The 22138-nt window shown below is 49.3% G+C and overlaps 1 protein-coding gene across 3 annotated transcripts in view; it reads left to right on the forward strand.

Moving 5' to 3' along the window:
- Positions 1-22138, forward strand: part of PAX5 (paired box 5) — a 195641-nt gene that overhangs the window by 126583 nt on the left and 46920 nt on the right. For all 3 annotated transcript variants that reach the window (XM_047829001.1, XM_047829003.1, XM_047829002.1), the window contains one exon: positions 21713-21814. In XM_047829001.1, coding sequence (XP_047684957.1) covers positions 21713-21814 — 102 coding nt within the window. The remainder of the gene's footprint in view (positions 1-21712; positions 21815-22138) is intronic.

Raw genomic sequence — 22138 nt, forward strand, 5'->3', positions numbered from 1 at the left:
CCAACCCGTTGAAGGTGGTTGTAAAAGTCCGGGAGAGGAAGGATGAGGACCTGGACCCAGGCAGCAGCGATGAGAATGGAGAAAACATTTTGAGGAGTAGAATTGGCAGTAGTCAAATGTCGGGGACAGGTGAGCTGCAGAAGTCAAGGTTGGCTTCCCTGGTTGGAGTCTGGGGGGCTGTGTGGATAACGGAGGCACCAGCTGAGGCAAAGACAATGGGAAAAGGAGCTGGGTTGGATACGTGGACTTTGTGGTATCCCAGGGACACCCAGGCAGGAACCCCCAGAGGGAAGTGGGGGAGGGGTCAGTGCCGGGGATGAGGATTTGGAAATCATGCCCGTGGAGGAGATGAGTCACCCAGTGAAGATGTGCAGACAGGAAGCGTAGAGAGGAGTGGAGATCTAGGAAGAGTCTCTGGGGAAACACTGATGTCTGGAGAGAGGAAGCCATGGAGAAGCCTGGGAAGAGGTGATTTATGAAGGACAAAGCGGGCCACCAAAGCCCTCCATCTTGGAGACTGTAGCAGTCACAGCTCTTAGTTGAGACCAACAGAATTCTCTCTGGCTGCTTAAGCAGAAGAGGGATTTTCCAAAGGATATTAGGACACTTAAGAGGCTTAGAGGCCTCACAGCCAGGAGCCCACACATCAGGACTGTGCCTGACGAGATGCCGCACCTTGGCCTGTGGACACAGAGCACTCGGCTCACACTGCTGTCACTGGACACTGGATGTCACCACCGGAACCTCGGCCTCAACAGATGGACCGCATGGGCTCCTGCTTCTTTGTGTCACCAGCTTCTGAGTTAACAACCCATACCATGTGTCTACTTGGTAGAGCCAGTAAGGTGCCTGTGCCCTCTCTGCAAAGAAGGCTGGGAGATCAGGCTTCTGGCTTCTGCCTTGAGGAGACTAAACCTTTTTATTTGTTTTTTAAGAGAGAGAGAGAGAGCAGGAGCGGGAGAGGGGCAGAGGGAGAAGGAAAGAGAGAATCCTCAGTGGGCTCCATGCTCAGGGCACCTGGATTGCTCAGGGCACCTGCGTGGCTCAGTCCCTCGAGCATCCGACTTCCGCTCGGGTCACGATCTCACAGTTCATGAGTTCGAGCCTTGCATCTGGGTCTCTGCTGTCAGTGCAGAGGCCGCTTCAGATCCTCTGCCTCCTTATCTCTCTGCTCCGCTCATGATCTCTCTCTCAAAAACGAATAAACGAACGGCTCCACACTCCGTGTGGGGCTCTATCTCCCCGGGCTCCATCTCACAAACCGTGAGATCATGACCAGAGCCGAAATCAAGAGTTGGACACTTAACCAACTGAGCCACCCAGGTACCTGAGACTAAATTCTTCAGGTAGAAAATTCTCAAAAGAGGGGTGTTCAGTGGTATCAGGTGGCCAAAAACCTTGAAGAATTGGGGGACAATGGCAGTTAGGAGGGCCTTGTTCTTGGAGTCATTTATTGACATGTGTCCATCTCTTCCCACAGGATTTGAGGTGGCATTAAGTTCAAACTCAAGGCCATCTGCAGACAGGCCAGAAACCGCTGACATAAAGGGAGAAATTATTGTACTGGGTGCCAGGAAAGCCCTGGTGAGGAGAGGCAGCTGGACTGGGAGGCTGTGGGGTTGGGCTGTTTTTTCTGGACTGAATGACCTTTGGCAAGTGGCTGGCCTGGGAGGAAGGAATAGGGAAAGGGAAGACCCAAGGGCTCTGAGGCCCAGCCCCAAGCCTGGGGTGGCTGGGAGGCATTTCCTTTGGTTAGAACTTGGGTAGCTTCTGAGTTTGGGATGGTGGCTTCTCTTCAGGGAAGAGGATCAAAAGTATCACTTCTGAGGCTTGAAGAGAAAGCTTCCTGTTCCTAAGAAACAAGGCACAAAATCCCTAGCACCTGACGTGTTGGGCCCAGAAGAGTGGCTTGGAAAATGTTTTCTGGGCAAGTGAACAAATGAACGGACCAGTATACATACGTTTGGCCTCAGCTCTGTGCTGAGCTTTGTGCTGGCACCACGGGGAAACGTGAATAGGACACGGCCCTTGTCTGGGAAGGGTTCAGTAGATGTGGAAACAGCCGCCCTAGGCCGTCTGACCAGTGCTGTGATGTGGAGCTGGGCCCAGGGGCTCTTGAGAGCAGTAAGGAGGGAGTGTGTGACCTTGGGTGGGCAGGGCGGGGCATCGGGGAAGGTTTTCTGCAGGAGGTGACTTTGGTGGACTTTACTAGATGCTGCCAGGGTGGGGCGGCAACATTTGCAAAGGGTGGAGGTGAGATGGGGAAAAACAAGCTGTTTGGGGCCTGAGTAGGGGTGGGGGTGGGGTGGGGTGGAGGCTACACCACTCCAGTAGGAACAGAGGGTAGCAAGGAGTTTGGATTTGATCCAGAGGCCATGGGGGAGCCTTAGGGTGGGAGCAGAGGGTCTGGCATGTTGGGGGAGGCTGGGGCCAGGCAGGGAGACAGTTGTGGGTGCGGTGGCCATGGGAGTCTGAACTGTGGCCAGAGTTGGCTGTGGACACAGAGGGGCTGCGACTTGGTTGTTGTGCCCCCCCAACCTTCCCCCTGGAGTGTTGGTGGGAGGGGCTGGGCCTGTGGGTGCCGTGGGTGCCGGGGTGTCCAGGCGGGGCCTTCTCGCCCAGGGCCACTCTGGAGCCTGCTGGGTGCCCTCATTATGCCGCTCACGGGCGGCGAGAGACGAGAGCAGCAATCGAGACGCCGGCTGCCTCCTGCTGGTGTGCGGAGCGCCAGGCAAACCACATGAGATCCCATCTCGAGCATAATGTGCATCCGAGGACAAAATTAGATTGAGAAGTAAATGGAGCCGAAAATTTCCAAAGCATTTCCCGTCAAGAAGCTGTTTGATTGTGTGTTTTAATTCTCAGAGTCCTCCTGCCCCGGTGAGGTTCATTTTGGTGGGGAAGGCTGGAGCCTGAAGGAGCTTGACCTGGGGACTGGGACTGGGGTGGGGAGAGAGGCCATGAGTCCAGGCTCCATCTCCTGGGTGACCCGGCCAAGGTGGCAAGCACTGACCCGTCTGACTTAGCACTGACCCGTCTGACTTAGCACTGACTTTAAAACTCAAGCTGATGGCACGCTGGGTTACACTTGCAAATGTTTCCTTTTTTTTTTCTTTTTTTTTTTGCACCAGAAGGTTCTGCCTTCCTCTTCCTCCTCTTCCTCCTCTTCTCATTCCCTCCTTTTCTCCTTCCTCTAAAGCCCAGGAACCCACGGAGGCAGGGCAAGGGTTATGATTCCATTTTGCAGATTTGGAAAGCGAGGCTCAGCCAGGTATGATCATTTGTTGGTGGCCCAGAGGGAGGAAGTCAGTGGAATATCCTGTGAAGTCTGATTCCTGTGTGTGTTCCCCCTGCATGCTCCTGACCACAAAGGTCAATAAATATAAAGATGTGACAAAATCTCTTTCTCTGTCTCTAACACACACACACACACACACACACACACACACACACACACACACACACACACCTTGGGCCCCAGTCCACTCTCACTCTCTGCACCTGCTCCCCCCAGGAGAGTTCAGCCCTGTCCTGGGCTCCAGTGTCACTGCTGACCCCAGCCTCATCTGTGGAGCTCAAGAAGATGCCCGTGTCTTTAGACACGTTCACCAAGGAGAGCGTTCTGTTTACTTCATTAGGAACATTCATGCCCTAGACTACTGGAAGGGAAAAAATTGAGAATCAGTTTCTGGAGCTTGAGGGGTGTTCTGAGAGAGGCAAGAGGCAGGAAATGAATACAGAATGAGAAAAGGAAATTTGGATCAGGGACCATGGTGGTTCTAGGGCCCAGGCCTGGCTGTGCGTGGCTCTTTGGGCAAGGCCTGGCCCTTGAGGGGGCCTCTTCACTCACCTGCAGAGTAGGCCATTTGTGATTTCCCAACAATTGTTAAGTTTTAAAATTTTTATCAAGAAGGCTTTTGTTCAGATAAAACCTTCATGGGAAGCCCTTTATGTGAACCAGTTGGAAGCAGGGTTCACTGATTAATGGGAGCCCCAGAGGCCCTGAAGATCCCCCAGGAGGACCAGAGGAGCACAGCTGGAACCCCCGCACTGGCTGACCCGTAGCGTCCTTTGGGCTCTGGTGCTCTCCACCGCCAGAGTGGTCTTGAGCCAGTGTGAAATCAGCTCACAGAACGGGTGTGTCCTTTGCTCAGCCTGGTTCTCAGTTCCCGCCTCGGGGACCCCAGGCCTCTGATATTACACCCCGGCTGCCCGCCCACCTCACCCCAACCTCTGCCTGCGCCTGAGGAAGCTCAGACCCAGCCTCGAGCACACGGCTCCTCGAGGTTCATCCACAGGTGCAACGGCAATACCAGTACTGCCTAACTCACCACGACTCAGCCTGAGTCCCAATCCCAACCCCACTGGAGGAACCGTACCCACTGAGACCCAGCTCCAGTGCCTTCTCCTCCAGGAAGCCTATAGTCCAGCTGCTGGAATGGAATCTCAGGTCTGCTCTTTGCTATCTATGGGGTCTTGGGCAGGACTCGGATAGCTTCAGTTTCCCCAGCTGTGGGCACTGAGAGGGCAAATAACTAGCAAATGAACCCCAGGCCTGACTGACTCCTGCACTTGTCCCCACATAATGCATCCCACTCAGTAGTGCCCCTTTCCTCTCCGTGTTATGTGAAGCACTCTCACTTCTGCGATCCCCTTTAGGACTCCCAGTGGCCCCTGAAGGAGGCAGGGCAAGGATGATCCCAGAACCGGCAATGGCTTGTGAGCAAGAGCCGGAGCTGTGTGGAGCCTCTCGGAAGCCCTGGCACCTGATTCAGCCTCTCTGGGAAGGGAGGGCCAGGGAGGGCTGGGCTGCAGTCTCTGCAGCCTGCAGCGCCAGCAGCGCAATTTAATGCGTGTTCTCTGCAGCACATTAATTTGCCATGCACCCTGGGAGGTGCCTCTGCGGGGTGGGTTTGGTTTTCCCTGACAAGCAGTGCACCTGCCCAGCCTGCCTCTAATGTGTGGCCTCACTGTTTAGTTTGGGGGAAACAATTGCTGGGGCGGGAGGCTTGTCTGGTTGGGCTTTCTCAGTTCCAGGCCTGGATCCCTGTGACATCCACCATCCTGTTACCCTCTGGACCAGAAGTGGATCAGCTGAGGCACTGGTTTAGGAGTTGTGATGGGCTTCAGTCCCTTAGAAGAGATCAGAAGCCTATCTGAGGCTTTTCTGGCTTAGACATTCACCCATTGACCGTTTCTTGAAATAAACAGGCTGTCAGCCAGACGTGAAACAGAGAACCTGGTAACAGGCATTCCTCACATCTCCGACATTGTTTGATCTCCTAGGTAGCTGGTCTGGGATTGGGACTCAGGTTCACAGATGAAAATGTTCAGAGAGAGGAGAGGACCTGCCTGAAGGCACTGGCTGTGCCTCAGTGAGCTTTCAACTTGATCCTTCAGCCCTGACCTTACCCTTAGGAAGATCCAGTAGGTCCCTCTCAACCATGCTTGACTTCATTTCAAACCCATTCTTGATGTGGAACTTGGCGATTAAGGGCACAGGCTGCCTGGGATTCTAACCCTGCCCCCACCACCTCGACCTGGTCCAGTTTCTACCTGTGCAACCTTGGGCAAGTTTATTCACCTCTCTGAGCCTCGGTTGCCTCCTCTGAGTACTGGAGGTAATAACAGACTTAGCTGATATTTGGGAGCACTTTTTGTCCTGACTCTTCTAGTCCTTTCAAGCAGTCTCAAGAGATGGTGTTATCATTAGCCCCATTGTACAGATGAGAAGACAGAGGTGTATCTTGCCCAATGTTACACAACAACCAGTGAGGAACAGAGCGGGATTTGGATCCAGGAAGCATGTTCCTGGAGTCTGTGCTTTTAATCGCTAGGCTCAGCCTCGCAACAACACCAACAGTAATGATGCTTTCTACTTTGTAGGATTGTTTGATGATTAAATGAGATAATGTGCACAAAGCACTTGGAAGAGTGTCTGGGAAATAGAGCTCAACTGAGTTGGCTTCTACCATCTGTCCACGTCATGCATGTTCAGTGATTCCGGGGGCACACACAGCGGTGGGTGGGTGAGCGCTTCTGAGGCTTTCCTCCTTCGTGTGAAGTACTATTTCCTTCTTTACCCGTCACCTTTCACGTTTCGGTCTCTGGTGGTTTACGTGGGTGCAGCAGTGGGCAGGAGTGTGGCACAAAGAAAGGTGGCAACAGGAAGGCGCAGTGTATACATGGCATGGGGAGTGGGCAGTGAGGGGCTTGAGGCCAGGCATCGGGCTTGCTGGATGAGCACGGTCACCCCACCAGAGGGGAACCGTTGGGGTGCTGTTCCACCTTCCTTCAACATGTGAAGAGGGAGCTTGGGGCATCTGCCCAAGGTCACACAGCTGGCAAGAGGCAGAGCTCGGGACCCTGTGCTCTTAGCTGATGGCTCGTGGCTGTGTCAGCAGTGGGGAGCCATGGCATACGTGACAGCCGCTTGATGTGAGCAGAGCGCACTTTCAGAGACTGACTTGGTTGCACTCTCGGGTGAGCCGTGGAACGAGAGTGGCATTATTGAGGGGCTTTACATACATTTGTTAATTTAATCTGCTCAGCAACTCTATGAGGCAGATGTTTGTTTACGGATGAGAAAATGGAGACACAGAGAGGCTAGCAACTCTAAGATCACACAGCCGGCAAGCAGGGAGCCAGGGTCTGCATCAATACTGCCGGCTTGTGCCCCCTGTCCCTAACGACTATTCCACGCTGCCCCCTTTACAGAGATGTAATGTCCCCCAGTCTGGAAGGTCACCTCAGGGAGACTCGATGATTTCTGTGTATTTCCTGACCTCCTTCGATCTATTTGCCATTTAACAGTCATCTTAGTTTATGTAGAATCCAACTCTCAGGAAGACAGACTTTCCCTACCATTAGAATTGGGAACTGTGTTCCGCATTAGCAACCTGGCGGTGGAAAACCGTGATGAGATTACCGTTAGCCCTGAATAGGGAATGCGTGTGGCAGGGGAGGACTGGGACACCTCCACATGTTAGCCCCGCCATGGGACTCCATGACTCTGAAACATTATGAGGCAAAGGTACATTTTCAGTATTTTCTATCAAGCTTGGGTAGGCACGTACGTACCGTAACCAGGCCGGGAGGCCTGGTGGGTCTCCATCAACAAGCTAGTCTCCTGGCGGTCTTTTCTGTTGCCCTGCACTGTACAAGGGTTCTCCGGGGACACATCCCAGACTGAATTGGACAATCGGGCTTTTCTCCATCTGCTCCATATGATTATATGGTCCCAGGCCAACTCTCCAAACACTTGTCATACCAGTTTCCTGGCTAAGAGATGCACATGATCATGCTGGAGTGACATAGGCTAACCCTTCCCAGTGACAGCACCCAGGTTCATCTCTGAGTACTGGCACTACTGAACCTCGCCCAAGGGGGTGGCGAAGCCTCTGGAGATCTGTGAGCAGGCCGCGTGTCCTTCCTCCGAGCACCCCAGACTGCTGAGGTTTGGACTGCCTGTGTCTAATTATATTGTTTTCCTGTCTCTACCCTTGCTGGTTCACCTGTCACCTGTCACTTCTAATGTCAGTTTGCCTGGCTCTAGAAGTCTCTCTCCCCCTTTTCATTCTGCTGGGGGCTGGGAAACCAAGCCACTGAGCTCTTTGGAACTGTGTGCAAATGGTTGGACCCCCTAGAGCTGGTGCCCAGACGGACTCTAGGGACAGGCTTTGTGTCCACCTTGGCTACTCACAGCCAGATTGTCGGGGCTGAGATTGCCTGATGGCACATTTCAGCATGGCGGGACATCACGGTGTTTACTGTTTATGTGAGGGCTGGATGCTGGCTTAGGGGAGCCTGGTGGGACCATGAGCTGTGAATATGTGACTTGGCCAAGGTGCTCCTGCCATCATGATGCTGTCCTCAAAGGGAAGAAATTCCTTCCGAGACAGCTCTAGGCTGAGACCTGCTGAGGTGGGAGCATAGGACAGGGAGGATCTGTGTACTTTGTGCATCTTGGGTTCATTATGATCTCTCCTCTGAGACTGTGAGTGGGCCCCTGGGGCACAGACGGTGTCTGGTTCCTAAGAAAAAGTTAATTTTAAGTCAAAAAGTTAATTTCAAATAAAAAGTCATATGTGCACATGGTTAAATATTCAAACCACACAAAAAAAAAATAAAATGAAAACTAAATCTCCTTCCTCCAACCTCAGTCCTCGCATCCATAGCCCCTCACCCCAAAGTTAAGTGTCTTGTGTATACTTCAGTAGCATTTTTATGCATCTATCAGCATATAACTTTTATCTGTTTTCTACTAGCGCGTGTGGAATCATCCTTTACACAGATTTCTTCTGTACTTTGTTTTATTCACACAGTCATGTGTCTTGGAGCTCTTTCCACACATTCAGATCTACCTCCTTTTTCAAAACTCTGTAACATTCCACCATAGGGAAACATCATAATTTATCGAACCCAGCCATTATGGTAGTCCCCCCTCCCCAACTCCCCCCCCATCTCTTTTCCTTCCACTACATGTAAATCTTGGTGTACCTTTCTGTGCATTTCCAGCGGCAAAGTTCCAGAAGTAGAATGGCTGGTCAAAGGAGAGGTGTGTTTTGTATTTTGCAGTTCATCTCTTAAAGCAGAATAGTGTGGGGAGGGGGTGGGAGAGGTCCAAGACTCTAGCATCAGACGGCCTCAGTTTACATCCAGCCCTACCTCTTTCCAGCTAGGTGTCTTACTTGCCAGTTGGGGATTTTAAAGGTTTCTATCTCCCAGGGTGTCTGTAATGCTTAAATGAGATAATGCATACAAGCACTTAGAATGGTGCCTGACACATGGTAAGAGCTGGATAAATGATAAAGTACAGTTGTTTTATGGATATTATTATTACTATTATCGTGCTCTCCAGGGTCCTCTGGAGCACTCAGGAACCTGCTTAGAACTTAGGAGGTATCAGATAACGCACGAATGAATGCGTGGACAAATGAATAAATGAAGACAGGAGCTGGCCTGCAGTTGCCCTCACCATCCTCCTGCTGTAAATACTGGCCTCCGTTTGTCCCTGGAGCCGTGCCTAACCTGGCAGGGAGGCCGAGAGCCATGAGCACGGCAGAGCCGTTTTGCAGCCTTGCCTCATTAGAACCCCACCTTCATAGGATTATTACGTTGGATCAACAGTTGCTAGTTTGGGGCCGATCGTGTCGTAAACGACATGGAAATATTGATCGAGCCCCAATGCCTGCTCTAAAATGCCCAGGCAGATACTATTCAAACACCCTCTCAAAACTGAAACACAGTGGTGGAGTCTGGAAATTCATGGGGATTCCAGGAAGGAGATGGGGTTGGTTCAAACGAAGGAATGGGGAGGATTGAGACTGCAAAGTAAGCAGCGCCCTGGCTAGTGAATTCTCCAACTTGTCTTCCCTGCTCTACAAAGCCAGATTAGATCTCCAGCCAGGGCAGTTAGAGGAAGGCCAGTCGGGAATAGTGAAAAGTAGGGATCAAGCAATTTTTGGGAAAAGAAATGTAGGGTTAGTAAATAACACCACCTGGGGTGCCTGGGCGGCTCAGTGGGTTAATCGGCCAACTTCAGCTCAGGTCATGATCTCGCAGTCCGGGAGTTTGAGCCCCGCGTCCGGCTCTGTGCTCACAGCCCGGAGCCTGGAGCCTGCTTCAGATTCTCCGTCTCCCTCTCTCTCTGCCCCTCCCCTGCTCGCGCTCTGTCTGTCTGTCTCTCTCTCAAAAATAAATAAACGTTAAAAAAAATTTAAGTAAATAACAGCACCTAATCCAATGGCTAATGAGCCTGTTACTCGGAGAGGCCAGAATGACTGTACGTGGCTCCTCTGTGATGTGCAGCATGTCCATTCCTGCTGGCCGAGTTGGGCTGTTACAGCCCTGGGACAGCCTTTCCCCTCCAGGTGAAACACCCCCCTTCTGCGCTCCCCGGCTCAGCGCACCCCGTACTCATGGCAGGTCCAAACAAAGGGAGACCTCAGAGCAGCCCTGTTCAAACTGTCACATATTTCAAACGCCAGCTGGAGCAAGCAGGCCCGGTGGCGAACGCGCCGCGTGTTCATACGCGGGGTGTGTGGAGCGGGACGCACCCCCTCCCGTACCCCGCATCCGCAGTGTTGGGCTGATCCCTCCCCCTCCCCTTAGGTGGCAGTTGTGTACTGTCATCTGCTTTGATGTTGTTTGAAGATCTTCAGCTCATGTCACTCTGGCGCAGTTGACTTTTTCCTTTAAAAAGTTAAGACGATGCCTCATGTACAAATACAGAATGACTATGTGAAGGTTTTATTCAGCTCGTAAATTAACAAGGGAACCTGTAAAAAGTGGTTTCAAGAGCATTTGAGGATCAGGGGTTTATATCTTCTATCAAGAGCAGCATTTTAAAAAAAATGCTGGAATAAAATTGCTAGATTAGACACAAAATTGGTTAATGTCCTACAGGACAAAAAACCCCCAAACCTTTAGGTTTATCTTTTCTACTCGATAGAAATCTACACATAAACATACACATGTAGCTTCCCGTGTCTGAGCTCTGTTCAAATAGTAAAGAATTGTCAAACACGGGCATATTCTCTTAGAGGTTCAATCCTTGGGTGTGCCTGTTAAAAAGTGCCCGTGACATTGAAAGGCTCTACTTCCCATCTTTATGACCATTTTTTAGAGTTTTAAATAACGTTTCTTAATACACAAAAAGGTTTCTTACAGTTCTGTGACTCTGAGGAAGGGTATTCTGGGAAAATGTTGGAGAAGTAGAAGATCTGCAAGATTTGGTTTAATGGTTTGTACTGAGACAGAATCAGAAGCGTTGGCTTCGGAGCCCTCACTGCCTGAGTTCCTCGGTGATTCCAAGTGTCCTTCAGAGTGAGCTAAGTGGCTCTGTGGCTGGACGTGGGGCGCTGGCAGAGGAGCCTTGACAGGCAGTCCGGAGCAGGGCTGAGGCGGGAGGCCTGGGGGGAGGTTGCCAGGAAACAGGGAAAAGGGAAGAACAGGGCAGGTTGGGGCCACGGAGGAGAGGGGACTGAGGGGATAGAGAGTCAGGAGGGGCTTGGGGCCTGACTGGACATGAGGGAGCAGGGGGGTGGGGGTCTTTGAAGCCGGCATGGCTGGGAGGTCGGGACTGTCACCAGAGAAATAAGGCAGATGGCATGGGGTTTAGGCAGCCCATGGGCTCATGTCCCAGTTTCCCAGAAATCACTTTTGCAATGCTTTTACTCTGTGCTCTGGCCTGTTCAACCCTGCAGGATGGTTACCTCTTTGGCAGTTACCTGGACACCCAGGAATGGCTTAAGTCTTTGAAAGGCCTGGCAGCTGGTGATGCTGGTGGGAATGGTGACGGTGGGGGGTTCAGACAGGACTCGAGGGCTGGAGGTTGGGTAAGCATTGAAAAGTGGCAGTCTGAGGGCTAAACATGACCCTTGGGCAGGTTTTCTTTGGCCCTCGGTGTGTATTTTGATTGATGTCAACATCCACAAAGGCAGGAGATTTCCAGATGAAGAGAATACTAGAGTTTCAACTTCTGTTGAAAATTAGCCAGAGCCCCAAGAAGAGGTGGAGCTGACCTGTGGTCACACATCAAGTTACCGTTGCCCCTGTCTGGAGTGTGCAGGTTTCCTGGGCATTCAGAGTCCCCATTGAATGGCACGGCCAGTTTGGGACTTTGCCTTTCTTGACCAGCTCCACCATATTCCTCATAGCTTGTGTGTGGAGATCCCTCTCCTCTGGCAGGACCCCTGGCCCAGGGCTGTCAAGGCTGGTGGACCCTCTCTGGCCATCGAGTCATTATCAGCATCCTGCTCTCACGTGCCATCTTGTCCCCAATAATTCACGCTTCTCAGTGGCTTTCCTTCTCTCACTCACACAGTCAGGTAGATAGAGGGGGAGTTTGGTTGGTGCCCTGTGGTATTCAAAGTGAAGGGTTTTCATACTGTCAGGGTAATGAATTCTGGAAGGGTTTGAAGCAAGGGGCTGGGAGGATCTCCGTGTCATGTGTCTGGGAGTGACAACCCCCAGTGGTTAATTACTGCCACACGATGAGAACCGAGCTGGTAGCAAAATGAGATAAGTTCATTACGAGCTAAATTTGAAGTTAATTGGATTCACATTTCCCCCCATTAGTGTACATAGAGCCTACCTAGAAATGGGCTGTATAAAAAAAAAAAAGTTGTATCCAAGCAAAAAAAAAAAAAAAAAGAAAAGATACATTAGGCCTGGTTATTCTGTGGAGTTCATGATGAAAGGCTTTCTGAGCTGTTGGTGAGATATCCAAAGTTTCTTTCAGATGGTAAAACCAATGTCATTTGACTAACTTCGTCTTGCCAGACATTTTCTGAGCATCTGTTATGTGCTGGGCCAGGATAGCGGAAGGAGGGACTCAAGCAGCTCTTGCTTTCGGGGACCTCCAGTCTGGAGGCAGGGAAAGCACAAGTGCCCCGTATTTTGGAGCAAATGTGAGGGAATCTGGTGCCAGACTGCCTAGGCGTGGATATGGCTCCATTTCTTACTGGCTGTGGGACCTTGGACAGGTAACTAATCTCTCTGTTTTAATTTCCACATCCATAAAATGGGCATAATAATAGAATTTATCTTACAGAATTTTTGAGGATTAAAGGAGTCGATATCTAAAAAGCACAGTGAACAGTGTTTAGAACACCACCTAGTGTTAGAACAGGGCCTGGTTTATAGTAAGTGCTACAAAAATGTTAGCTTTCATGACTATCAGCTGTGGGAACTTAGGGCCCATCAACTGTTTGGAGGCTTTGTTTCCTCATCTATAAAATGAGGATAATAACAGCACCCACCTCTGGGATCGTTGTGAGTGCTGACTGACATAAGGCACATACAGGTGCCCAGGGCCTGACTCCTAGGAACCTCTAGGGAAGCTGTTGTTCTCTTGGTTGACCAGTCACCAAGGTGGCCCAGATTCAAGGCAAGGGGATGTAGACCCCACTGTCCCATGAGAAGGGTGGCAAAGTATTTGCAGACATGTTTAACGCTTTCACAGCAAGGACCACTGTTTCACTCCCAATAGATGCTCTCTTTCTCTAATTATAAAAGGAAGACCGAGGTTCGAATGATTGTATTATTACTTGCCAAAGTTCACACAGCTAGTAATTGGTGGTGCTAAGATTTTTTTTAAATTCATTTTTTTAATGTTTATTCATTTCTGAAAGAGAGAGAGCGAGCAGGGAAGGGGCAGGGAGAGAGAGACACACACAGAATCCGAAGCAGGCTCCAGGCTCTGAGCCAGAGCACAGAGCCTGATGCGGGGCTCGAACCCACAAACCGTGAGATCATGACCTGAGCCAAAGTCGAATTCTTAACCGATCGAGCCACCCAGGTGCCCCGGTGGTGCTAAGATTTGAACCTAGGCCTGTGTGACTCCAAATTCCAACCCCCTTCCTCCCCCGCCCCCCTCTGCTGCCAATCAGGAGTCTAGATGCAGCTCTGGAGGCACCTGGGGGGACTGTGTGAAAGGCAGATGGCTTTATGGCCCATTCGAGCCCGAGCCAGACACCCTCAGTGCTGGCTTGAGCATCTCCTCCCTGGGGATGGGTCTGCCCTCTGGAGGTCACTTCCTCCACAGTGTCGGCCAGGCCTGCCTTAGTCTCACCCTCCCCCCAGATGCAGATGCATCCTGAGAATTCACACCTTCCCTTCACTTCTTTGTATTTTGAGCATTCCAAACTCATGCACGTCCAGGATTAGTAATCTACTCTTCTCTCTTCCTACCATTGTCCCTCCAAGGCTTTCCATTGGCCATTTAGAACCTGAACTTGAACTTCCATAAGGACTTTGACCTGGGGAGGCCAGCGTTTCGCTCCTGGGCTTCAGCTGTGCCTGGCACAGGTCCACCTCATCTTTTGTACAGTTGCACAGTACTCCATCGTGTATATGCACCACAGTTTATTCACTCATTTCTCTATGTCCGGGCCTTTAGATATAGTTTCTGGTATTTTGTAATTACAGATAATGTTGCAGTGACTAACCTGTGCATATGCATTTGTGCATTGCTGAAGGTGTGTGTATGTGTAAGGTAGATCCTTAGAAGTAGGATTCCATGTTGGAAGGGTAAATGCACATACGGGTATATATATATATTCTGGTGAGTTTTCTGTTCTTGAATTTTGCCCAATTTTCCATGGGATTTTTGGCTTTTTCCCTTTAATTCTTACAGGTTCTTGATACACAGGCATAGTAGCTATCGATTCCACTTTTTAGCTATTATGAATAATACAGCTTTGCACATTCATGTACACATTTTTGTAGAGACACAGTTTTTTATATCTCGTGGGTATATACCTAGGAGTGGAATTGCTGGGTCACATGGTAACTCTACATTTAACGTTTTGAGGAACTGCCAGGCTTTTCCAAATGGTTGCACAGTTTTACATTCTCACCAGAGGTGTATAATGGTTCAAATTTTCCACATCTTTGGTCAATGCTTGTCATAACCTTTTTGATTATGGCCATCCTAGTGAGTATGAAGTGGTGTCTCGTTGTGGTTTTGGTATGCATTTCGTTGATAGCTAATGATGTTGAATGTCTCTTCGTGTATTTACTGGCCATTTGTATATCTTATTTTATTCAGATCCTTTGCCCATTTTTAAATTGGGTTGTCTTTATTATTGAGCTGTAAGAATGCTTTGTATTTTCTAGAAACAAGTCCTTTATCAGATATAGGACTTGCGAATATTCTTCTCCCATTCTCTGGGTCTTTTTACTTTCTTGATGATGTCCTTTGAAGCGCATAAGTTTGTAATTTTTATAAAGTTCAGTGGAGCTCATTTTTATTTTGTTGTCTTTGTCATATCTAAGAAACGATTGCCTAATCCACGGCCATAAGGATGTATGCCTCTGTTTTCTTCTGTGAGTGCTATGGTTTTAGCTCTTACATTTTGGTCTTTGACCCATTTTGAGTTAATTTTTGTAGCTGGTGTGTGCATCTGGTTTTGAGTCATGGTTAGAAAGCCTTTCCCTACAAACAGGAGGGGAATTCACCGATATTTTCTTTTAGTATTTGCATAGTTTTAGTTTTTGCATTTAGATCTCAGAATCATATGGAGTCTATTCTGGTATATAGTATAAAGAGTCTATTTTATCTTTTTCTTTTTTAATGGCTCTCCAGTCATCCTAACGCCACTTAATAAAAAGCCCATATTTTTCCAAGTGATTTGAGACCTTGCCTTTGTCATATGTTAGATTTCCATATATAATAGTTGGGTCTGTTTCTAGACTTTCTGTTCTGTTCCATTGGTTTTCTGTCTATTCATGTGCTGGTATCACACTTTTAATTATGAAGACTTTGTAGACTGTTTTAACCTCCAGGAAGGCTTGTCTCCTTGAGGGGGTACATTCTGAGTAATCCTTCAGAAATAGCATTTAACTAGAAGTCATGTGTCATGAGCTGTTCTACCCCTTACTCTGTGATTGTAGGTCAGTCAGACTCATCTTTGAGCCTCAGTTTCCTCGTTCATATAACAGGGGTAGGTTCCTTCCCTCAGGGTTGAAAAAGACGAGTTATTTTAAATTAATTCAGAGAGCATCCTTTGTCTTGATGAAAGATCCATATGGACTCCTTGGTGATAGTGAACAAGGCCAAGTCTTGATTATTCTGTCTGGGAAGAGGAAGCAACACATGAATTGTCCAGGATGTATTTATGTGCCATTAATAGGAACAGTTATGTTAAGAACCCAGATCAATTATTTGCAAACATATTATATGCTATCAATAATATTCAGTGCTATTGCAAATGATAGAAGCCATTTCTTCCTTGGCAAAAAAAATGATATAACTGTGTTTTGAAGTTTTATATTGAATTCAGAAGCATTAATTCTGGTATTCCATTGAGTCTAGAGGCTTGAATTAGAGCTAAAGAGCAGTAGCCTCTTAGCTGTCTTGTGTTGACTGGTCTTGTGGTGACATGCCCAGCTCAGTGCCAGGAGAGTCCTCTTGGGCATCAAAGCAAATGTGAGGGTTAAATTTACTCTGTGGGTTCCCACCAGATGGTGTCCATCCTCTGCTCAGATTTAGACAGATGTCCTTAGAAAGTCCCAGGCAGAGTATTCTCAAGCAGAGAATAATGATGAAAACAAGAACAGTTAACATTTACGAAGTCTTGTATCAATCAAGTATTGCCACAATACTGCTGCTTAGCAAACTCCACCCCAATGTTCAGGGCTTAAAACAACAGTCGTTTCTTCTTGCTCATGTACCTGGAGGTTGGCTGGGGGTTGGCTGATCAAGGCTGGGCTTGGCTCCAGTGGTAGACTGGGTCCAGGTCTGCCCACACGTTCCCTTCCTATTTGTGGTAGGCTAGCCCGAGCCTATTCTCATGGCGATGGCAGAAGTGCACAGGTGCACACGCAGCCACACAAGCATATAAGCTTCTGCTTGCTGAGTGTCTACTAACATGTCATTGGCCAAGGCGAGGCACGTGACTGAGCCCAAACTGAAAGGGCAAAGAAGCACTCAGTGCCTCTAGTAGGAAGAACTTCAAAGGGTTTCTTTTCTGTTTTTCATAAAACTAAATTTACCTGGTCTAAAATAGTTTCATATTATGTTTTCCCTACATTTTGGTGTGAGATTACCATTTATTCAAGATGATATATGTGTAGGGATAGGAGCCAGGACCACATCAGAGAGAGGCCAAATCTGCCTCTTGAAAGACAGAGGGCGCTGGGGCGCCTGGGTGGCTCAGTCGGTTAAGTGTCTGATTCTAGACATCCATTACCCAGCTGCCTTGCCAAACCTTTTCACTGGTTCAGATGAGCTGACTTTCCAGGCTCACGGTATACCCAGCTACTGAAATTTTGGTGTTTCCCCTACTCCCAGTGCTTATCGTTGTGTCTCTATCTTGTCTTCTTGTACTGGCTAAAACTTTCAGAACAGTTTTCAGTGATAACAGGTTTCCTTGACATGTTTTTTTTATTTTAATAAAGAATGTTTCAAGTATTTCACCAATTAAGTATGATGTTGACTCAAGATTTAAGATCAATACCAGATCAAAGAAGTATACTTACCAAGAGGTATTGGAAGGAATTAGTATTGAATTTATTAGCCAATGCCTTTTCCACATAAGAAAAGCTTTCCATCAGCTTTGATATAATCATATGTTTTTCAACTTTTGATGTGTTACTATGATTTCCCAACCAATGCTTTAATACTGAATCATCCTTGCATACCTGGAATAAACCTTATTTGTTCATGGTATATTATTCTTTCTAACCTTATTTGATTATCGAGACAGTAGATTTTTTGCATGTATATTAATAAATTGTGACATTACCCTTTACTTTTCATTTTTGTACACCTTTGTTAAGTTTTCATAGCAGGATTATGCTAGCTGGGAAAATGAATTGGGAAGATTTCCTTGGGTTTTATATATCCTGGAACAGTTTAATAACAAAAGTATGTGTCCTTTGAAGGTTTCAAAGAACTTCCCCAAAACAAAACAAACAAGAAACTTGCCTGAAAGCTAAGTGAATAAGTCATCTTATATTAAAAAATAATTTAAAAAAACACAACTTTTTCTGTTTCTGCCAAGGCAGTTGGGGTGTTCATGTTTTCTACTTCTTGAGTTAATTTTGGTAATTCATGTTTTCCTAGAAAAATATACTTTTTGTTGAGATTTCCACATTTATTAATGTAGAGCATCTTTTGCATTTAAAAAACATTTTTAAATATCATCTCTTCCACGTCTATGGTTGTATCTTCTCATTCCTTATCTCGATGTTTGTGTCTTCCTTTTTGGATCTTGCCCTGGGTTTGTCTATCTTATTGGTCTTTTCAAATAACAATTCTTGGTTGCATTTATTGTTGTGTCTGCTTTTTTCACTTTCCTGATTCATTATTTTCTGCTTTTTCTTTATCGATTCCTTCCTCCTTCTTTCCTTCAGTTCATTTTATTACTTTTTTATCTGGCTTCTTGAGTTAAGTGCTTTGGTGAGGCACTGCATTTTCTGCTTTAGGGATCAAGGTTTTAAAGCATGTGTAAGAGTGGCAGAAACTGTTGGGGTTCTGACTAAAGGCACAGCCTCTGTTCAAGAAAGAACCTAATCGCAGGAGGCAGGAGAGCTGCGATCTAGTCCCAGCCTTTTCTGAAATCAGCTGAGTGTCCTTGGGCAAGTCCATCCTCAGCCCAGGACCCTCTTTCCCAAATCTCAGGCAACCAGGTGGGATGTGGACCTCATGAGGCTTGGCCCCCATGCACTACCTGCACAGGAGGCCTCCTGTCAGGATAATGCCCTCTTTTTTTTTTTTTATGTTTATTTATTTTTGAGAGAAGGAGCACGAGCCGGAGAGGTGCAGAGAGAGAGGGGGGACAGAAGGTCCAAAGTGGGCTCTGTGCTGACAGCAGAGAACCTGATGTGGGACTTGAACTCATGAACCGTGAGATCATGACCTGAGCCGAAGTCAGACGCTTAACTGACTGAGCCACACAGGCGCCCCAGTGCCCACTGTCTTTCAAGAGGCAGATTTGGCCTCCCTCTGATGTGGTCTTGGCTCCTATCCCTACACATATATCCACAAAATCTGTGTAGCTGAATTTTCTTTTGCATGATAGAGCCAATAAGCAATGGTGACAGTGTGCCGAAGGCAAGGCTCAGCCTGGGTGTCCCAGCTGAGAGATACCTGGAGCCTCTGGACTTGTGGTCAGAAGCATAGCAGGTGTATGTGCATGGCAGTGAAGTGGAGTGGCTAAACGTGTGACCTCTGACATTGGGCCACTTGGCTTCAAATCCTTGTCCTTACTGTGCAACCTTGAACAAAGTACTTGCCCTTTCTCTGTCTCATTATCCAGTGAAATGGGAGAAGTATCAGCACCTTACCTTTTAGGGTTGCTGAGGGTTAAATGAGCTAATGATTTCAGAGACTGAGAACAGGGACTGGTATGTATGTATGTATGTATGTATTTTTTTAATGTTTATTTACTATTGAGAGAGAGCACAAGTGGGGGAGGGGCAGAGAGAGAGACACACACAGAATCCGAAGTAGGCTCCAGGCTCTGAGCTGTCAGCACAGAGCCTGATGTGGGGCTCGAACCCACCGATTGCAAGATCATGACCTGAGTCAAAGTCGGATGCTTAACCGACTGAACCACCCAGGCGCCCCCAGAGACTGGCATTCATAATTTCAATGTAAATGTTTATGGTTTGTTGACATCATCGGGGGCAGGGAGCATGAGCCTGGGGGTGGTGCTGGGGACCAGAGCTCCACACCCATCGGAACAGCCCAGCCATGGCTGCTTTCTCTACATGTCTCACGGTCTGTCCCCTGGCATTTTGATCTTGTACCAACTAGTCTGACACTTACGGTCGCTCCTCTTCCTTTGCAACAGCCCTCGGGTCACCAAGGCTCCGTGACAGTGTGGAGAGGGCTCTGTGTTGGGTGTGAGTGCTCTTCCCACCCCCACCACGATGTTGCCTAAGGTAGAGGAGGGTCCTGGGTTGATGTTAGGAAATGTGGGCTGAGGTCCCTGCTCTGCCATCTGCTCCCTGTGGAACCTGAGCCATTTGCTCCCCACCCACCGTGGGTCTCAGCTTTTCCATCTGCAGAATGGCAACAGGGGTTGGTCAAGAAGAGCTTCAAGGGCCCTCCCTTCACTGATTCTTGACCACAAATGGAAGGACTTTTCCAGGCTCCAGAGAGCTCTGCTGCTCCAACAGGACCTCTTCCTTCATTCACTTAACATATATTTCTTTCTAACCTCTTTTGATTAATGAGACAGTAGATTTTTGCAGGCCTATGCCATCCGACCTTAGCGCACAAAGACCTTAGCGACTTGACTCTGGAGCTTACACTCTAGAGAGAGGAGCTGCCATAGAGGGCTGTGGGTGATGGGTTTGAGGAGGATGAGATGGGAAGGTATAAGAGGGCAGGTGGGGGGACCTCCTTAAATCACTTTGCAAACGGTCAGTTCTGCCAATTCCAGTTTTCTTTTTTTTTTTTTTAATTTTTTTTTCAACGTTTATTCATTTTTGGGACAGAGAGAGACAGAGCATGAACGGGGGAGGGGCAGAGAGAGAGGGAGACACAGAATCGGAAACAGGCTCCAGGCTCCGAGCCATCAGCCCAGAGCCCGACGCGGGGCTCGAACTCCCGGACCGCGAGATCGTGACCTGGCTGAAGTCGGACGCTTAACCGACTGCGCCACCCAGGCGCCCCATCCAGTTTTCTGTTTAATGTCAGCTTTTGTGGGGAGTCATGTGTGCAGTTCATTTGCTCCCCTTACAATGCCTCATACAACGAGACATGAGCAGTGCTTGCCACAAGCTAGGATGCCCAGTCCAAAGCCAGGGTGGTGGCGAGCAGAGGAAAGGGGCAGCCACATGCCTGGTGTTCCATAAGGTTCTGGAAGGTAAGCAGAACCCTGTGAAATGAGGCAGCCTCTGGCTGCTGGCCGGACAGTCTTTGAATGACTGGCACTAGAAAGGCTGTTGGTTTATCTGGGGAACATTCACGGCTCATACCATGTGCTGGCTTGGCTTCTTTGGGGAGTGTTTGGAGTGATTCTTTGGTCCCTCCCCTTGGGCCACCTGCTAATGGGGCTGAACTCAGAGCCATCTACTTGTGGTAGAGCCTGCACCACCCTGCTGGGCCCCAGGGGAGGGTCCTGGTACCTGGTCTGGCTCTTCATGGTCAGGAGCCCCCACCCAGTCTTCAGTGTCCACATTCAGAGGAGGTCAAGGGTCCACTTTCCCTCCCTTGTCCCAAGGCTACCTCGTTTCCCACCTGCTTCCCGGGATGGCTAAGGCCAGTGCATCTCCTTCTTTCCAGGAGCAACCTACTAGGGTTGGGGTTTTGTCCTCAGGGCCCAACTAAACCCACTAGGGTTAGGGTTTTGTCCTCAGGGCCCAACACATATAACCACAGAACAGTCTGATCGCCCAAGATCCAGGGTACTGCCTTACCCATGAACACCTTGTCACGTTCACGTAACTGGCAATGCCTGAAAGGGCTGTGGCTCTTTTTCCCTAAGTGGCAGGCGCACCTCAGTGGCACCTCCCTCGCCGAGTTCTGCTGCCTGCGGTTTCTTCTGCATCGCGTGAAATCCAGCACATTTGCACACCATTCATTCTGCATTTACTCAGGGCCCACCAGGCTCCAACCTCTGTGGTGCATGAATGCCCTGCCACCTGGGAGCTGGTAGCCTGCAAAGAGAGAGGAGCACAGAGGGTCTGCCTGCAACAGCCGAGGCCTGAATCTCCACGTCCCGGGCCCGGAACAGTGTCTGGTGTGAGGAAGTACATTTCCTGCACCTTTGTTAAGTGACTGACTAGCTGGAGGCCGAAGGAGGAATTCAGTCAGGGGTCTGAGGAGGAGCAGGAGGAGGAGGGAGGTGTTTGAGCTGGGCTTTGAAGGTGGGCGGTGTTGGGTTGCCCGCGGTTGGAGGAGAGGGTGCTTCGTGCTGAGGCACAGCAGAAGCAAAGGTGTGTAGGGGGAGAAGTCCAAGTGCTACTCTAGCTCTTGCAAAATGAGCTGGCCTGAGCTCCATTTTCCCAGGGAAGCAGCAGAGCTGGCCCGGGTTCCCGCTGAGTGGAGCCAGGGTGGCTGGAGGGGTGTGCGTGTGTGCGTGTGTGCGTGTGTGCATGTGTGTGTGTGCATGCATGAGTGATGGGGGGGGGGTGCCGCACGCTGGCGTTCAGCGCCCAGACGTGACAAATGTGCAGATGTCCCAGGAGCTGTGGACATGAGCGGCTGGCCACGGAGACACTCACCCCGTGATTTGTTGCTTTGATTCCTCAGGCCGTGACTTGGCGAGCACGACCCTCCCCGGGTACCCTCCGCACGTCCCCCCCGCCGGACAAGGCAGCTACTCAGCACCGACGCTGACAGGGATGGTGCCTGGTGAGTTTGCACTGTCGGCGTCTCCGCAGCAGGCAGCGGATGGGGTTTCGGTGGGGGGGCATCCCCCCAAACAGCCTGGGTGACCTCTGCGCTTCTGAGAAGTGGACCTGAATAAATCAGGCAGAGGTCTGCGCTCTCAGCCTCTTTCTCTGCAACTGGGCCTTCGGTGGGGCCAGCGGTGAACTCAGGAGAAGCAAGGGGAGCCTTGACTGTCACTCACACAGTCCCTTGTTGGCCACACAGATAGCCTGAACAGAAGGGTGCAGGACCTGGCCAAAGGTTGCCCAGTCAGTGCTCAGTAGGGATCCTCCTCCATCCTCCCCC

This window comes from Prionailurus viverrinus, chromosome D4, assembly GCF_022837055.1.
Source record: "Prionailurus viverrinus isolate Anna chromosome D4, UM_Priviv_1.0, whole genome shotgun sequence".
Lineage (NCBI taxonomy): Eukaryota > Metazoa > Chordata > Mammalia > Carnivora > Felidae > Prionailurus > Prionailurus viverrinus.